Here is a 19,385-nt window from a genome sequence, read left to right on the forward strand (position 1 = left end):
AACCCAATGTTTTTTGTGGGAGTTTAGGATTAATCTCTATAAATCTCTAACTATACTTTCAAATTCAAAAATACTCACTCTCTGTCAATGATGAGGCACTCCACCCCGTTCTCATCAGCAATGATATTAGCGGACCTGACATCATCACTGAAAGAGACAGAGAGGCGTGCAGTACATCATACTCATCGAACCACTCGTCCCACTGTGTTAGTGCATTCACAAACATTCAAAAAGTCATGATTAACAGGGTCAGAAAGTCACAGATAACATGAGACTGCAGTTATATTATTACAGTTTTAAGCTTAAAATGCATTTATTTTGAAAAGTGTCATATTTACCAGAAGCCTCATCTTGTTATGGTTGTGGCTTTAGCATTAATTCTGGTGTTTTTTACGTGACTTAAAGCTGGGGTAAGCTTAAAACAAGCTAGTTCATACACAGTGTTGTCTGACCGATATCTTAAATCAAATTTTGTGGACACCTGTTGCAAGCGGCTTCACTCAAAAGCGTACAAAAGGAGGTATCGGCGCTCACTTTCGGACAGCCTCTCCTCTGAGGCGTTCATGATGTTACACTCAAATTTACACACACGAAAAGTGATGAAAATAGTTTTGTAAAGAATGAAAAAAGAGAGCTTCTGCATTAAAAGTGGCTGTGATTGTCAGCTCGTTGGTTTCAGAAAGTTACTCAGTTGGTTGTAGCCCTCTCAGATTTGACTTGAAGGACTTTGTTTGAAGCATACTGACACCTTTTGTAAAAACAGGAGCTTAGAATAAAGTCTAAGCAGCCCCTGTGGAAACCAGAATCCGTGGTCCGACTTGCTCTTTGCCCTTACCTTACGAGCGCTTTCTCTCCAAAGTAGTCTCCCTTCTGCAGCGTGTTGATGATCTGGGGCTGTTTGTGGGCCTCGGTGGTCTGCGTCACCTTCACCTGCACAACACAGTTAGTTAGCTGAACATTTAAAAGCACTTTTCGTCCGTTCACAGTCGAGTGTCGGGTTCGCCGCCGCAGCTTTCACAGGTGCTTCCAATTTTCTCCAAATATTTTTACATGCATTGTAAAAAAGTTCAAATTCGAAAGAAATTGAAATAATTGACATATTCAATTATAGTAATTGAAACAGGATGAGTGATTCAGTGGCGTTGATGCACTTTATGTTTTCTTGACATGCTGTCAAAATAGACACATTAATTGCGAGAGGGTTTTATTCACACGCCTCCGTTTTTGTGCCGCTTTGTCATTCCTCAAACTGCTGCTCAAACAGTTTTCAACAAAAACACAGCGGCAGCCTGGACGTCGTAGGCGGAACTTTCTCCATAATTTGTGAGGCTTTAAAAACCAGTGGCCCACCCCGGTCGAGGTCAAACATCCCACTCATGGAACCATCATGCATGCCGCAGTGACATCACAGCCGTAACGACCAGCGTGTGTTTTAGCTAAGTGTCCCGTTCGACCTTTCGTGACCTTCACTTCCCTTGTTTTTCCTGGTGGCAGGCGCTCTCAGAGTTTATTCTCTCCCTGCTCAGGGGGGTGTAAGAGGGGGGGTAGTGAAGCCATTTCCTGTATTAGCCCCACTCCTCCCAAACAACATGTGTCTCTCTCTGGTTTGGTTAGCTTAGCACCGAGGAGCACGTCGGCTCATAATGGCATTTTGAGAGTCCCCTGTGGACAGCTTTGGCCCCCCTCTCCATCTCCCCTCGCTCCCCGGTGTCAGGTTGCTGACTTATCAGACAGACAGGCGGGTGAGTCATAGACCCACACCTCCCAGTCTCACATACAGTTTGACCAACATGTTGTTTTGCTGATGGATTGGCCAAAATGGGCTTTTATTCTGGGAAAATATTGTTTGTATTTTGGAGGAAAATATCATTCATATTGGTTATGAACTCTTCTAATGAACGGCAGAAATGTAGTTCATCAGTTAGGTATAAACTAGATCCATTAGGGATTCAAATATAAGAAAACAAAAACTAAATTATCTAAAGTACTTTTATATGTGGAAACAGTTCAGGGTTGCCACCAGGAAATTCCTACTTTCCATCCTACTTGACTTGCAGGACGACCTACCTGCTATATTCACTGTCGTATCCGGTTTTCTTTAAAGTTTTGTGGAAAGGCAACATGTGGTGTTCCCTGCAAGACTGTGGGAGACCAGTGTTATTCCTGCAGCCATTCAACACTCACGCTGACGGATGAGAAAAGCCAAAAGACCGAAGCAGCATCCTCGTTAGTGCGATGGAGACGTTATAGAATATTGTCTAAGCGAGGAACTGGAGGATTTATTTTGTTGTTGTAAGGACGGGATTAAGGTTATCTGGCCCTCATGAGTGTCATTGTTACAAAACCTGAAAACGTCTAAGAAATCTCTGCAGTGCAGCCTGTGTGTAACGTGTTATCATAACCAATGAGAATAATGAATTTTCCTAAAAGTGTTGAAATGTTGAAATGTTGTTGACTGTAATGTAAACTTTACTCTGCTGTTTTTATTCATTTTTTTAAAATTAGTCCTCTCAAAGGCAGTGATACTATATATCTTGATGGAGGTCACTTCCCACCAAGAGCTGCTAACTATAATGTCCCATGATGGTCAAAATGTTTTTATTAATACTTTAAATAATTTTTGAATGTAAAAAAAACAGTGATCAGCACCAAATATTATTTTAATTAATTAAATTATCATTTTTTGTATTGGATATTAGTCAAACTTTGTGCCTACACTGCAATTAAAGCATCATGTTGTAACTATTGAACAAATAAATGCAGAAATAGTGTGTAAGGGTATTTTTTATCTCTTGTTAAGAGACAAATTAAGTTTTAGAATTGAAAAAAAAAAGTCTTAAATTTAGGAGTGAGGACATTTTTGGTTCATCCTTACTTCTTCATTGTGATAATCTGGTTTTATGTTTAGGATTGAAGTTAGAATTAGTCAGTGGAGGAAAGTAACTAAGATACTCAGGTACTGTACTTAAGTATAATTTTGAGGTACTTGTACTTGAGTATTTCCATTTGATGCTACTTTATACTTCCACTCCACTACATTTCAGAGGGAAATATTGTACTTTCTACTCCACTACATTTATTTGACAGCTTTAGTGACTTTTCAGATGAAGATTTGACACAATGGATAATATAACAAGCTTTTAAAATACAACACATTGTTAAAGATGAAACCAGTGGTTTCCAACCTTTTTGGCTTTTGACGTCTTACAAAAAGCAGTGTGTAGTCGGGGTCACATTTCACATGTCTATGAGTTGTTAACAGCTCCACCAAATAGTGATTTTTCCCTCTAAACTTCTCACGTGCTTTCATTTCAATAAACATTAAAACGATCCAATATTTCAGCAAAAATCAAAGATTAGAGAAAAAGTCCAAAAACTGAAAACAGATTTGTGTATCAGAACTTTGTTTTTTCTTCTTTCTCTCCCATTAATCATCTCACGACCCCTCAGATTTATCTGGTGACCCTTTGGAGGGGCCCGACTCCTAGGTTGGGAACCACTGGACTAAACTAGCTAACTGTATATAAAGTAGTTGAAACTAACTCCACCTCCAGTAGCTACAACAGTAACATGCTGCTCTAACACTGATGCTTCACTATTAATAATCTAATGATGTCATATATAATAATATATCAGTCAGAGGGACCAAACCACTACTTTTACTGCAATACTTTAACTACATCAAGCTCATAATACTTATGTACTTTTACTGCAATACTTTAACTACATCAAGCTCATAATACTTATGTACTTTTACTGTAGTGGGATTTTTCATGCAGGACTTTTACATTGTTGTATTGGTACTTTTACTTAATTAAAGGATGTGAGTACGTCTCTCATGAGTTACATTATGTGCTTGTGTGTGTGTTTGTGCAGCTTGTTCATGTTACCTGTTAGAACTTGTTAGATACGTTACCTTTCCCTGTGCGATGATGTAGAAGGTGCTGCCCTCCTCTCCCTCCCGGATGACGTACTCTCCTTTGTCATAGTATTCCTAATGTGCAGAGGGGGAGAGGGGAGGAGGAGGAGAGGGAGGAGGGGGGAAGGGGGGGAAGGGGGCAACAGTCAGAATTGAAGCATTACATTGATTTAACCATCGACCCTGCCGGTCTGATTCCTGGTAGCCGGTCCCCTGCGGGATGAGAGCTGGAGTTCAGACATCAGTGATGCTCTGTCATTCACAGCTTCTCAAACTGCTGACCCGGGGGGTGGGGGGCATTATGAGGGGTCAATGGGCTTAATCAAACATGAAATACAGGTCAATAGTTTGTGCTACTTATGATGTTTTTAAAGTTTGTCATGTGGACTTTTCATCATTTGGATTCATTTTATAACTACCTGGTCTGCTATAATTACTTCCTTTATCACGTTTTTTTTGTTTGTTTGTTTGTTTGTTTATTATTAATCAATAATTAATAAACTGGTATTCAGTTGGTTTCAATCTGCAACCTCACCTCTAGATGCCACTAAATCCTACACACTGGTCCTTTAAAGGTACCCTATGCTGTTTTTTTTTTACCACTAGTAGCACCATGGACCTATGTTGTTAGGAGTGGTTGCCTGTTTTGTTTGTATTGTGCATGTGCAAAAGGATGCAAATGCACATATACAACACAATTCACATCTTGCTGTTGATTTTATGTTATTCCACTGAACAAAGGTTGGTGGTAGTAATGAGCCAACAAACATAGCACCGTGTGCTTACAAAGGCAGTGAAGAAGAATGAAAGTGAAAAATGCATTCGGCATGTTGAGGGAAGCTTTAATATTCTCTGAGCAATGATTTAGAGCAGTGGTTAAACTTGCTGAGGTTTCCTGCGATTATAACAGACACCTGTCAGCCAATCAGAAGAAGCCAGTATATTCTATGGGAAAGTAGAGGTGCTGCTCATTTGCACACCACAACACAATCCAGTTACGGAAATGAAACGAGAGAGTCTTTCTCCGTTAAGAAAGTCTCTTTCAATGTTTAGTTCAGCCTGACAGCTGACATTAACCTGAACAACACTTTGAAATATTCCTGAATTAAACACTGAGGCACAGTATGTTCTCTCTATCCGGTGAAGTGCCATTCAGAGACAGATGCCTCTACTTCATGCTGTCAGTCACTCTCTCTCTCTCCATACCAAACCTAACACACCATCTCAACCACAGCACTAAAGCCAAGTGGCCAGAGCTTGCCAGATCTCCTTCCATTTTAAAGCTTTTAGGCGAAGACGGGGAAAGTGCAAAGAATGAAGTTAACCAGGATGAAATGTTCTCTGGGACAGATGCCTAATTCCCGCAGCTGAGACAACTGTCCACGGCTGTAATCCATTTGACTATAGAGGATCTTGGCGAAAGCGAACAAACAAATCAGAGCAACCACGCGTAAACATCCCTGCTGTGTTTACTGTCAAAACTCTTGACACAAGTGGCATTTTCCTTGAGCGTCCGAGCTTGTTTACGCCCGGTTTACGCTTCAGGAGAGCCTAGTTTAACACCCGTCCATGACAGCGGAGACAACATGCCAAGGTTGTGTTTATAAAGACTGTCTGGATGATACAGGGGAGCGACAGTATTTGAATGGTGTCTCGGGTTTGTTATACCCGGCTGATGAGGTTGAATCCTGAACCTGAGCCAAACATTTACCTTTTCAGGGGAAGTAAACGGGACATTTTCATTAAAAAAGCCTAAAAAGCACATCTCTCTCCATAAAATACTTCAAGTACCCTGACCCCAACAATCACATACATCCCCTTCTGACTTATCTCCACCATCAGTTTACTCTGATTGCTCTGCTCATGTCAGTGTTGGAAAAGTGCCACTTATGCACCTCTGTGTGTGTTGAGTTTGGCTGCAGTTGTCCTATTTTCAGCGACTGTCAATCGACCAGTCGCAGCACATACTCAAACTACATGTCTCTCTCTACTACTAGTGGCAGAAACACTAAAAAAAAAAAAAATAAGGTGACAGACAACCCCAGCAGTCTTCAGCAGCCCCAGGTGGGCTGGCTCCTTGAAAGCATCATGCTGCCTTCGAGGAGCTGATGAAATATCGAGAGTCATGACATGAGCGTGTATGAATGATTTAAAAAGAGCTAAAATATGACAAGTGACATCCCCAACCTGTAGAGAAGTGATTTTTTTCAGTTGAATTTTTACATTTTGGACTATTATTATTTTATACATGTTTATACAACAACATGTAATCTACATGGTCCATGATCTAGTTAAGTGTCTGCATTTTGTGCACATTTAAGACCAGAAAAATAAAGCATTCATGATTTGTACACACTCTTAAAACGACCTGCAGTCATGCAAATAATGACTGTCCTTGATAAGTAGCAATGGTAGAAGTAGTGTGATATTTTACTGCTCCAAAAAGTCTAACGGTTCGTTGCACAAAGCTTTTGCGCAGCTTCCTCTGCTGCCAAAAAAAGCTTTATAAAACTTTTTTTTTTTCACATATGCAGCAGTACTCCCCAACACCTATAAACAGTTCCCCTTTAACTTTGAGTTATTACAACTCATGAGACAAAAATCTTTTTTTTAGCTGAAGCAGGTTACCGGATCTAAATTTTCTGAATTAGTAAAGGCAGATGGTTAAAGATGAAAGAAGAGGAGTCACAAAGCAGCAAGCTAATCTCTCTACTATATAGTTGTTAGCTTAGCTAACAACAGACTATTCATTGTAGGCAGCAGCTCTTGGGTTGTTGCTTGTTAGATTGTGTGATGACAATCTGAAGTTATAACCATCTATATTTTCCTCCTTCCTCCTTCTTTGCCATTGAAACTTTCCACTTCAAATTCCTATCTGACTGAAAACCTGACAGAGAACTGTAAAAAAAAAAAAGGTACTTGAATCCCCTCACACTCTCTCTTTCTCTCTCTCTCACACACACACACACACACACACACACACACACACACACACAGACATATTATACAGGAAAGAAACACACACACACACACACCAGAACAAACCAAATTCCATTTCCCCACTGTTTGACAAGAAGCTTCAATATTATCTGGCGGATTCTCTACGAACATCTGCACCGCTATTAGGTTACATCCGCCCCCCCGAGACGCAACAGAATCAGCTCCATTAGAAATGACTGAATAAGAATGTTCTCTCATTTGGAAACTAGCAGGACGACCAACGATTGTGTGAGGAACGTCCTTGAAGTTTCCATTGTGACGAGATGCTGAGGAGGGCTGTTTTTTTCACCCGAAGCCGACAAGCACCGCTCCGTTTTCTCTTATTCTCCGTTGAAACACAATGCTTACAGAGGAGAGATGTAGTAAAGCATTCTCCAGCGTGTTTCAACATACACACTTTAACACACTCGTATGTTCTCACACCAAAAGCCTGTCACTCGCACATCTTTAAGAAATCACTCGTTCCCCATTTGAATAAACACTTTCTGGGGCCTTGGTCAAATAATTATGGTAACAATATACAGCGCCCGGCGATGACAGGAATAATATCGGCTCTGTTCATCAACAAGGTAATTTGTGAGGTCTTGCCGACTGGAGGTAGAAAGAATATGCTGACATGCAGTAATGGTATATGGCCAAATGGTAATGATATTTTGACAGCAGCTATCTGCAACGCTGGAGCTCCCATGAGCTTCCAGAGGGTTGTGCAATACTGAGGCAATACAATGAAAAGTCAAATTGTCCCCCCCCCCCCCCCCCCCCCCCCCCAGTAAGGAAAAAAAAAGATAGTTTGACAGAATAACTTACCACCTCGAGGCAGTCCACTATTTTGCTTAGCTTGTCGTCTGGTAGATTAGCCAGGAGTGACACACTGACAGGAAAGACAAAACACAGATGATGAACATTAATTTCTGAGTATACATTGTAATACAAATTACTATAAGCTGGATGGCAGGGACTTTCATGTAGAACTACATCTCCTGTGTCACAGTAATCAAGTAATGCCCCGGCTTTAGACAGTGTAACTGAAACATTGTGCATTTGGTGAAGTTATACAGTATGATCTGGACTTGGATTGCCTTTTTTATGACAGTAAACATATTAATAAAGATTTACTACTGTTAAGATCTATAAGTAGAGGTCTGGGCAGGACCACTTTTAGTCTCTTTTAGCCAACAAACTCACATATAATGAACATATAGCAGCTAAAAGCCAAATATAAACAGTTCCAGTCAAAAGTTTGGATGCATCTTCCCATTCACTTGTGTGTCCAAACTTTTGACTTTTTACTGTAGGAGGTAGAAATCATCCAAACCAGACTAAGAAAAAGAGCTAAAAAGAGGAATAATGGATTTAGATTCATCAGGTGGATACAAATATGACTCCAGTGGGATGATAATGTTGCTCTGCGTCTGCTGGATGTGTAAATAAGCAGTTGGTTGAAGAAGCAGGAGTGATAATAACTTGCTAAACCAATAGTATATCATGTAGGGGTGTGCCCGAATACAAATACATTATTCAGCAAAGCACAAATAGTGGGTTTTATACAAATATTTGTTTCATACAAATATTTTAAAAATTATTTGTTGAGATAAAGCTGAGCTACTGACACATGCAAAGTGCTCCCAAGGGATTCTCCATAACCTGTTGTTCCTACTTCTCCTTTCCACAAAGTTAGGTTGTAAAAAATAGGCAATAAATGAAAAATGCAAAGCAATAATTGCCTTTGAAGTTTCTCCCTACACATTACATGCTGTGCTGTCTCTGTGTTATGGGTGTGTAAATAGGTAGAAATCTGTCTGCAATGAGGTGATGAGTAAAGTTTTAGCTCAGTAATCAGTAACTTTCATTCGAATACAAATACAAATAATTTTGCTTCCTCAACAAATACAGATACAAATACAAATACTGGGCTCTCTGCTCATCCCTAATATCATGGCCCTGTTGCCGTGAGTGTATCTTTAAATCTCTTTGCCCTTTAGTGGTCCAACATTGCTTAATGCAGCATTAAAGGTAAGTATAATTGTCATTTTGCTATAATGACTAATTTCTCTCATCTATAAATATCACAAGAAAATGACCTAATTTGACTATAGGACAAAACTGTATGAATTTAAATATCAAAATTAACAATCTACATTACTATACAGGATCCTTAATTCTGTTATTTTACCCAACAACATCCCCAAATCTTAATTATCTAGACTAGTTTTTTTGTTTTTGGACTATTTGGCCAAATAGCTTAATCTGATATTAGACCTTTACTACTATCTTTATTCTATCAGTATCAAGATTTGTACAGTGATGAACTGCCAAAGTGACTTGTGAATTGAGCCCCATTTTCCAGCTTTTGGATGCCAGGTGGTGGTCATTTCCCACAATAACCATCACATAGTTTGATGTAGATGTTTGGTGACCATATTTCTGCCATATCTTCAGAAAAACACTTGTTCCTAATTAGCAAAGTCCCAAAATAGAACATCAACAACAGACATGTCGTTCTTTGCCTTTATATCGCCCATTACTTTTTTATATCAGGGGAAAAAACTTGTGGTGCATTGTTGCTTACAAGAATCATAGCAGTAAGATTATGCTAGCTTCTTGGCTACAGCTTGGGGCTAACCTTCGGAGGAAGTTGCGGTACTGTTCGTGTCGCGTCTCAGCAGTCCTCCTCATGATGTTCTGAAACACCTCACGGTCCAAAGCCCACGTCCGGACTTTGTTCACCGCTGAAAAAACAACATGACATCCATCAATACTTCTACAGGTTCTGACCTTTAAATGAAATACTACTTGACCTGTGCCCCTGATTAGTAAATACTAAAGTGGCCACAGATGTTTTCAATAGCAGAACGTCTAAAAACTTGTAGACTGATTACCGTGTCAGAGACAAAACAACAGATGAACATTTTCTCTTATCCCTCCCTAATCTTCCTCCCAGTTTTCTATCTTAACTCAAGCCCTTTATCACTGCAAAGAAATAACGTCCTTCTGTTTAGACAGATGGACAAAGACAGCGAGAAAAACATGTAATCTGTCTGCTAACTCGGTGGTGAGTCATATTAAATCGACAGAAATTAGGAGACAGGCCTTTGTTGGTACAAGGAGGAAGTGGCTGTGAAAGTTTGACATGAAGCGGTAGCAAAGCCAGATAACAGCTAACAAGAGAGTTTCCCTTTATCCACTTCATCTGTTATCATGTAAAACCCACTAAGAGAAACTTGTCAAACTATCAGTTTTTCCAGTTCACCCTGAATATTGAGGTCAACTCGGTGTCCCTCCCCCCCAAAGGGCAACCAGTCAATTACTTGGTTAAATATACAAACCTGGACAAAGAGCACTCACATACATGGTATGCGCTCTCCAAATGCCGAGGAGGTGAAAACCAATCAGAATGCAAAGCTGTGGATATCATGTAAAGCCTTTGTCAACACACCCATGCAAAAGCTTGTTTACTTCGGTCTAATGACTTATCTGATGCTCCGTCTCTCACTATCAGGTGATTCCTCAGCTTTTAAGAATTCACTACAACTAAGATGAAGGTCAGAGAAGTGTCAGATTACATTCAGTCCACAATGTTTTGGGGGGCATATAAAAGAATATGTTTATTAAGTACTGGAGAGGGTGGGAAACAAAAATGACTTTAGTACCTTTTACCAACGGGCGTAATCAAAATTCAGTAGGTGGTAGCTCTTTTTAATTTACCTTAACATGAAGTTTAGAAAATGCAGCTGTGAGAAATCAAAGTAATCCACATCATCTACATAACCATAAATATATATTTTGCCCTTGTTTTCTCACCAGTAGAAGCCTCCAGTGCAGTGACGAAGACAAGAAACCCTCACTGGCTTCCCAACTAGAAAACACATCATGTCGTATTTGTTGGAGTGCAGCCTCCGATCAATCGAACAATGGACAGCCTGTTTAATATTTCATTACTTACTTTTAGCTGTTTGCTTGGGTTTATGACTAGCCCGCAAATACAGGAGTGGTGAAAAATGAGCTTTTTGAGGGAGAGGTGTATGCTGAAAAATAGACAACTGTCATCTTATTGGACTTATTGAGATGACAGTTATCTACTTTTAGGTGTACCCTTGTCCAAACTCAAACATTCTGAGAAATATGAGAGAGTTAGATATAAAGATCTACACCATTTTCATGTCCGTGCATTAGGTATTATATGGAGCAAGAGTCAGGACGTGTTTAGCCTAGCTTAGCATAAATACTGATAAAAGGGAAAGCAGCTGGCCTCAAAGGTGACAAGACACTAGGAAGTCACTGCTCCTGGTTCTTGTCTCATGTTGAATTCTTGGCTGACATCTTCTGTGGAGGAGAATAATAGCCAGAGCCTTCTTTTGTATCTAATGGAAAAATATGTATATATTGCATTTTTTAAATTTCTGATCATGTGTAGAGTGCCAAACTTTATTGAGCAAAGTTTTGAATTTGGTAATAGCATGATGCATCTGTGTGTATGCGCACTGAGAGTAAGAAATGGGACACGGGATTAGACTTGTGTTACGTGACGTGTGATCATCTCTACCACAAGGTCACAGATTCAATCCCTGCAGCAGTCAGTGTGTCCATCGTCAGCCAACAACATGGACACACTGACCACTGACCACTCAGTCATGTGCAGTCAGTCTGGATCAAAGCGCCAGCCTGATGCCTGAAATATAAAAGAACAATCTGATAAGGAGAACTTCAGTTCTGCCTTCAGTGCACAGATGAAAAAGTCTTTTACCTCGAACTGATGCAGTCCGTGTGCAGTTGTACAGAATGGCTAATTCTCCAAACGTGGTCCACACCGTGATCGATGTGAGCAGTTTGTTATGTTGAAACACATCCAGTTTCCCATCTGTAAATATGAAGCAAGGAAAATCAATAGCTTTTTGAAACCTACTTACATTTGGGACACAGGAGAAAAGACAGACACTGGCTACAGGCACAATCTAATGACATTTAAATTTCATTCTATTCATTTAAGACAGGAAAAGATCCTTTGATTAGTACATCACAAAATTGGACCAGCTGGTAGATATGGTCAGACTTTTGTAAAATACAAGATGCCTCCTTGCAAACAAGCAGGCGTATGGATCCTGTTACAAAGACAGATACAGAAATAAGAACAGACAGTTTTATAGTTTTAATAGCCTCTTTACAATATTGATTCTGGAAGGTATCACAAAAATAATAACTCCTCCTGGGGCCATCTCTGCCAAAAATGTATGCTATCTGCTTAAAAAACAGAACACAATACCTCCACTAAAATGCTTAAGCCTTTACATAAGAAAATGAAAAATAAAATCCCTCTCCCTTCTTCCTTTTCCCCTCTCTCCTACCATCTGTACCCTCCAACTGTTAGCGCAATGCAAGATGTGACATGTATTTTTAGGCTTTTGGTCTGCCAATGACCCTGAAATGAAATCATTTGCAGCACAAATTATGAGTCAAAGACTTCATTAATGAGATTACAATCGTTGGCTCCTGACGTCTGTGCGATTATTTCAAGGGGTTTCATTTGTGAATAATAATCACGAGCGGTTTTAATGCCTTAGTAACTATACGCATATGACAAAAGCAAAAGCTGTGTTGGATTCAGTTTTAGTGGTAAAATATCACAGAGTCATTGCTCCTTCTCAGTTCTACATCACAATTACCTGCTTTTTTAATGTATTGTTTAAAAATATATCTTAAAAATTCATCCTTAAACATCTTACATATATTTTTTAATACTTTAGGGAGGTATTCAGTCATATTCGGACTCATCTGACTGTCTAAAGTGACCGCTCTACTGGAGGTACTACATTTCTGACCTGTTACATTTTCCCATCCAGGCAGGGTGGGAAATCATCACTTTAACACCAGACAGCAGAACAAATACTGGGACATTTTGTCTGTGATTGTCAAATTTCACTTCACCACACTGGCCTATGACCCACCATTGTTTAGAAGCCATGTGGTCATCTAAAAAAATTTAGTTGCCTTATAATTTTGAGAAAGTTGCTGGTGAGGTTTCGACGTACCACCTTCAGAGAACAAGTAAATAAGTATGTAAATGAATAAGTAAGTAATTAAATAAGTGAAGAAATGAATAAATTGATAAATAAATATGTAATACAGAGCAGGGTTATGGTGCCCTTTAGGTCGGTTGCTTGTACACTGTGTCTGGGTGCCTGGATGAATACATTTGTATCCAAAATTAACTTCTTCACTCTCCTGCCAAGAGCTGGTAAACCAGAGGAATGTATTCTGTATACACCTGCCAAGAATACTTTTCACAGGCCAAAATAATTATAATCTACATTTTTCATAGAATAACATTAAGCTAGTTAACCATCCAAACAACAGGGAAATAGGTACAAAGGTTCACAAAAACTTTTGGATGGTATTGATATGTGTTGAAGAGTGTAACCAATCAGGAGTTCTTTGATTTGATTGGCTCTTGGTCAGAGCAGTTGTAAAGTAGCCAGTAAGGCAAAGTTTGAGAGCACACAAGGACCAAATATAGACATCTCAAAACACTACAGGTCGGTGTGGCAGGTGGGTGTGACTTTTCTGCCAAATTCATATTTTTTCTGTTAAACCTACAGTCAGCAGTCACCCTTCGTACCACAATCTCTTCATAATTAACTCTCCTACATCATTGATCACTCATCAAATGTTGCCAAATCTAAGCTACACAGGAAAATAAAAGGACAAATATAAATCCTCAAGTTGAAATCAGCACAGAAGAATAGATACTCATCATTTCCCAAGGTTTCTACATGATCTGCTTGTTTTGTCTTCTTAGAACAGGACGGTTTTAGAGCGTTGCAGTGAAAATTGCAGCACGCTGAACTTGTTAGTTGCAGAGCGTCTGAAACCGTTGCCTGAGGTCTCAAAAGGCCTACCTTGTCATATCGCCAAGTGCAGTTTTAGAACATAAGGACGTAAAATACAGCAGATTTCTGGACAGAATCTGCATCAGTCTCAAACCACCAACAAAGGCATAAAGGTACATTTTAAGTTGATTCCTCTTCCCTAATACAATTTTAGCATTGATATACTGTATGATGATGCAGATACAAAGCCATGGACACATGAAGCAACCTTGCTTCTAATCCGTCTAATGAAGCAGATGACTTTCAATCTATAAAGAAAATAGAAGTGTGGAAAAAGGTAGCAGTAGAAATGCTGGATACGACTTTGGAGCAGAAGTTTTTTTGGTAATGAGGCAACTTGAGGATATTTGCTATGTCTGGTTTTCTATTCTTAGATACAAAACAATAGTGAATAACAAGAAGAGGACTGGGAGTGGCGCCAGCAGCTGGATCTTCTTCTCCTCAATAGAGGACCTCCTGGCTGATGATCCCAGTGTGGAGCCGGTCCAGACTGTGTCATCATTTGCTGGTGATAATCATTTCCATGTCATTTGATATTTTTAATTGTGGAAATTTTTTTAGTGCCACATCAACATGAATTAGCACAACAGATGAGTTGAGTGCAGTTTGTTGATCAAAAATAGAATATTACCTTCATGCATTTCTAAAATCTTATATATCTTATAATATTATATATTGGATCTCTGCTCCAATGTTGCCATCTACGTTTACTGGGTAGCTTGGTGGTGTTGCTAACAGCTTTATTTGATCAGGTAACTAGAAGCTTGGATGTTTGAAGAAGCTTTGTTTGTACATGGCTCTTGTTTACAGTAGATGCAGACATGTTTGAGTCCATGTGAAAACAGCAAAAGGTATTTGTCGAAGGAAAGTGATGTTTGATGCCTTGATCACTACCATTTTGATTTTCTTTCCAACCAGGATCTTCATCAGACCCAGTTCACAACCTAAGCCATCAGCAGAACGTGGCAAAAAGAGAAAACACAAAGTCCACATCTGAAACACCCCAGTGGTTTGAGCAGCATGTCACTGAGCAGAGGAGGCAGATGTTGGAAGTAATGGTCCTGCAAAAACAAGCAATGGAAGTGGCGAGTGAAAGGAATGACATCTTAAAACAATTTGTTACTGCTTTAACGAAATAATAGGAAGTTATTACCATGTTCTGCTGATGGCTTTGGGTCTATTTTGTTTGTTTAATGGTATGATATATCTACCTTGGTGTCTTTTTATTCAGTTTTTGTTTTCTTTCCATTCTTTTATGAAACAAAAACTTCTGAACGTTTAGATGAAGCACACAGAAGTAGTTAAACAGAACTTAAATCATCCTAAACCCAAAGTAAAGTAAGTTCATCTCTTTTTCTTTGACCTATAGTATTTTCAGGGTCTACTGCTTGACATTCATTGCCATCCACATCTTCACAATCCTCCATTTGGTGCCCTTTTACTTCAGTTGTCTCCATTTCCCCTTCAAATGCCTCCAATCCTTTTCAATCACAACTGAGCTGTGGAGTGTGTTGAATTTCATTTGCCTCTAAGATAAGTGTCCATTATCTCTTTTTTGGTGTGATGAGACATGCTAAGTGGGTATGCAGAGTCTCTGCACAGGTGGTAGTCACTTCCCATTACATCCTAGAGGTGGCAATATAATGAGCACTTCCAAAACACCCTGGCATCATGCACAGACCCCAGCCAACCAGTGTACACATCAAGGAACATCATCTCTGATGCACACACTGCCTGGAGTTGAATACTTGCATGTCTTTCCCTGTTAATCTAACTGTTTCTATGGAGTGCGGGTGCTGGGATGGGAATGTGTGCGCCATCGATGGCTCCAATGACTCCAGGGAAGCCAGTTTTGTCTTGAGAGCCATTTGCCAGGTTGGCAGGCTTGCGTCTATTCACACAGGACCTTGCGAATGTCTGAGAAAACATAATGCAGGGTTCCTTTTGACATGTCAAACCGGTCTGCAACACCTCTGAAGCTCTCTTGTTTTGCCAGCAACCGAATGGACCGCAGCCATGTATTCAGGGTTCTAAGGTTAAGTTTACCAAGAAAGGACACATTTTCTCGCAGAGGGTGTGTGGAAAAGTACTTGCAGCATTAGTTTATGGTAGAAGTTTCTACACCTCTATGATGCTGTAAAATAAGCTGACACAAATCTTGCTATAATGGCTGTTGTATGCACACCGATGCACATACTGCTATATACATTGTGGGAATTGCAGGTAAGTAAGTATATTGTTTGCACGTGTTTATTTTATATCAAAGGCAGAACACCTCCAATAATAAGAGCACAAGCATATAGATCCGGAGCTTATTAAAGTCTGTCTAAATGTCATTTAGTTATTAAAATGTTACTAAATGATGTTCTCTCCTATGAAGGTGTGCTAGGCATTGTGATTAATGTAACAAATAAATATACTGTACGCTATATTTAAATTATTATTAATTAAATTATTATTTAATAATGTTTTCTTCTCCACTCTACACCTCTAAATATATAATGGTAAATATTACAATATACGATCAGGCGTCTTGGGATTCTTTTTGCAAATTGCATCCAGTCTCATTGCAAATCATTGATCTGAACTGGCCTTTAAAGAGGTAATACGATCAAATCATCTGACCGTACACCTGATTAAAATGCTGTTTAATAAAGTACATATACAAACTTTGAGACACATCACAATAAACTTATTTAGAAATAAATTAAATATATTGTTTGACCCCTAAAGTTATTATTTGAAGTATTTTTCAGAAGTTAAATTACTGCCAGTATGCTGTAGTTACTTCCTGTTTACATTGTGTGCATGTGTGCTTGTTTTTCAGGCACTTCTAATCATTAAACATTTTGACTGTCGCCATCTTGGATTTTTGGAGCCAGAAATGACCATATTTGGACAAGAGGGTGGAGCTGACCCTAACGCTAGCTGCTAGCTTGGCAGCACTTTGCGTTTATTGTCTATGGTTAACTGTGATAATGGTAATGCTAATGCTAGTTTTGGCTAGAGAAAAACTACTAAAATAAAATGTACATACCAGAAAAACTGAACAGCTGACTCCTTGAGTCTTTCAGTACAACCGAAGGCTGAACAAGACTTTTTTAAGCAACCAAAATGTTACAGTTAACTTTCGTGAACTGAACACACTAAAATAGTGACGCTATAGCTACGCTGTAACGTACATAACCAACGTTGTCGCCATGATGGCAACTTGTCAATCACAAGGTAGCCACACCCTAAAGCATACCCTGCTTTATCATCTATTTTACTCTAAATAAGACCATAATTTACAAAATGAACATCATGCTGTATTGAAGACTTAAAACAAGCGACTGAGACCATAAACTCATTAGGAAACTGTTTAGTGAGGTAATAAATTAGTGAGAAGTAGGGTCCTTTTCTCATAGATTTCTATACAATCTGACATCTAATTCGAGCCAGTGGAGTCGCCCCCTTATGGTCATTAGAAAGAATGCAGGTTTAAGGCACTTCTGCATTGGCTTCACTTTTCAGACCCGGAGCTACTTGTTTACTTCTAAATTATTAGAAGTCGGATGTATCAGATCTGTCAGAAAAAATCCCAGTTTCCCAGTAATTATTACAACTTGGAGGTTGACATTAACACTATTGAGGTTGGAAACTTGTAATTATGGTAACTCTGATATAATCTGCAGGTTTTCATTCCAATCAAAGACTCCACCCACTGATTAGAAGAACTGATCAGTGAAATCACCTGCTGAGGTGACTGGATGGAGTGAAAACCTGCTCAGTGCTCTAGAACGTCACGCTATTACTGCTTCTTATTGAGCATCACGTCATGTTTGACCAAAATGGTCAAATGGCTGTGTTCAAAATTGCATACTAACATACTGCCTACTAAATACTCAATCAGTACTGCATACTGCCTACTAAATGAATAATTAAGTATGTTGTTGCCAGAAGACTGTTCACACTGCAGTTTACTCAAGGAAGACAGTCATGTGATGCAGTCATGTGATGCAGTCACATGACTGTAGCACATGACTGATTGCAGCAAATTTCCAAACAGGCGTTATTTGGATAAATGAATCACATATTGGAAATCTAAATGGTTACTTTCTTGCTTGAACAAAGTATTAAAACTTAATAAAGCCATTTAGCCTGACTCAAAATCTCCATTCTGGGGCATATTTTGGGGCAGTTGAGTGTGTCCAGTAAGCTCAAACTGCATACTTAGAAATTCTTGCTAATCTAGTATACGTCTGGGCGTTTCTCACATATACAAAATCCACATACAATGCAGTTGGAAAGCACTACATATTCAAATTGACGTCATACTGAGTATGCGATGCCGAACACTGCTTATGCAACAAGACTAATCTTCAGAGACTTCAGGTTTATCAGCCACTGTAAAAAGTTCATTTCCAGATCTTTTCCTAATTAAATTCCAGACTAAGCAGAAGATGATCAAACAGGACTGTTGCTACCTGCCAGGACGAACAGATGGTATCCAGGCTCTCCCTGCTCGATGACGTACTCTCCCTGCTGATAGGTGCGCTCATACATGCACTCCACCATGTCTTTGATCTGCTGCAGCTCCAGCCTCTTCAGGTACTGGTTCTTGTTCAGAGCATCAGCCAGCAATTTCTTCACACTGTCACAAACAGGAGAAGAGTTAAAAATGTAAATTCACAGAAAGTATTGGGTGCCTTTTTGTATGAAGTGGAGATGTTTGTAGGTTTATTTTTGTGCTTTTTGCTTGTTTTTGTCAGTGAGGAGAGCAGAGAGATATTTGGGCAGATTCAAACTCAGGACATTTAATGAAGTCCAATAATTTTGATAATCGATTTCTTGTTTCTATAATTTTTTAACCCTCCTGCTGTCCTCGGGTCAAATTTGACCCATTTTCAAATGTTTTAATATCAGAAATATGGATTTCTTTCATCTAATTGCCTGAAAATCCACACACTTTGCAAGTAAATGTAATGACCAGTACTTTCATTGAATTTTGGGTGTTTTATTAAAATTTTAGAGCGTCTGTGGACTTTTGTCCTCCCGAGTCAAAATTGACTGCATGGTCGTTGAGAAGACAACAGGAGGGTTAAAACAGAAATGTCTCTACTTTCAGCTTTTCATTGTGAGTATTTGCTGGTTTTCTTTGTCTTTTATGACAGTGAATTTAAATCTTTGGGTTTTGGACTGATGATCGAGGAAAACAAGCAGTTTGAACACATCAACTGATGGACATTTTTCAATATTTTCTGATATTTTATAACCCAATTGATCGATAATGAAAATAACCTTTAGTTTGCAGCCCTACTTCTCTCTGTCCCTTCTTCCTTCTTTCTTTCCTTTCCTTTTTTCCTTCCAACTTTCTTCAGTCTTTACATCTTTATATTTTTTCCTTTTTTCTTTCCTTCCATCCTCTATTTTTCTGTTTGTCTTTCCTGTCTTTTTCTTGGAATTTCTTCCTTCCTTCATTCTGCTATTTCTTCTTTCCTTCAAGACCTTTCTCTTTCTTTCTTTTTTACCTTTTACTACTTTGCTTCCCTGTCATTCCCTCTTTATCTCTTTATTTCCATCTTTTCTTCCTTCTTCTCTTA

At 39.1% G+C, this 19,385-nt stretch overlaps 1 protein-coding gene across 3 annotated transcripts in view; it reads right to left on the reverse strand.

Annotated features, from left to right (window-relative positions):
- The window catches only part of prkg2 (protein kinase cGMP-dependent 2), a 34,481-nt gene that overhangs the window by 9,639 nt on the left and 5,457 nt on the right, over positions 1-19,385 (reverse strand). For 2 of the 3 annotated variants that reach the window (XR_006098185.1, XM_042421796.1), the window contains exons 3-9: positions 18,270-18,436; positions 11,664-11,777; positions 9,543-9,648; positions 7,727-7,790; positions 3,917-3,994; positions 836-930; positions 79-147 (exon numbers count right to left, since the gene is read on the reverse strand). Coding sequence is in view for 2 of the 3 variants with exons in the window: in XM_042421796.1 (XP_042277730.1) it covers positions 79-147; positions 836-930; positions 3,917-3,994; positions 7,727-7,790; positions 9,543-9,648; positions 11,664-11,777; positions 18,270-18,436 (693 nt within the window). In the remaining variant the exon portion in view is untranslated. Of the gene's footprint in view, positions 1-78; positions 148-835; positions 931-3,916; positions 3,995-7,726; positions 7,791-9,542; positions 9,649-11,663; positions 11,778-16,840; positions 16,900-18,269; positions 18,437-19,385 lie in introns of those variants that run through there. The other variant, XM_042421797.1, reaches the window with a different exon arrangement.

The sequence above is a fragment of the Thunnus maccoyii genome, chromosome 9 (assembly GCF_910596095.1).
Source record: "Thunnus maccoyii chromosome 9, fThuMac1.1, whole genome shotgun sequence".
NCBI classification, from domain to species: Eukaryota; Metazoa; Chordata; class Actinopteri; order Scombriformes; family Scombridae; genus Thunnus; species Thunnus maccoyii.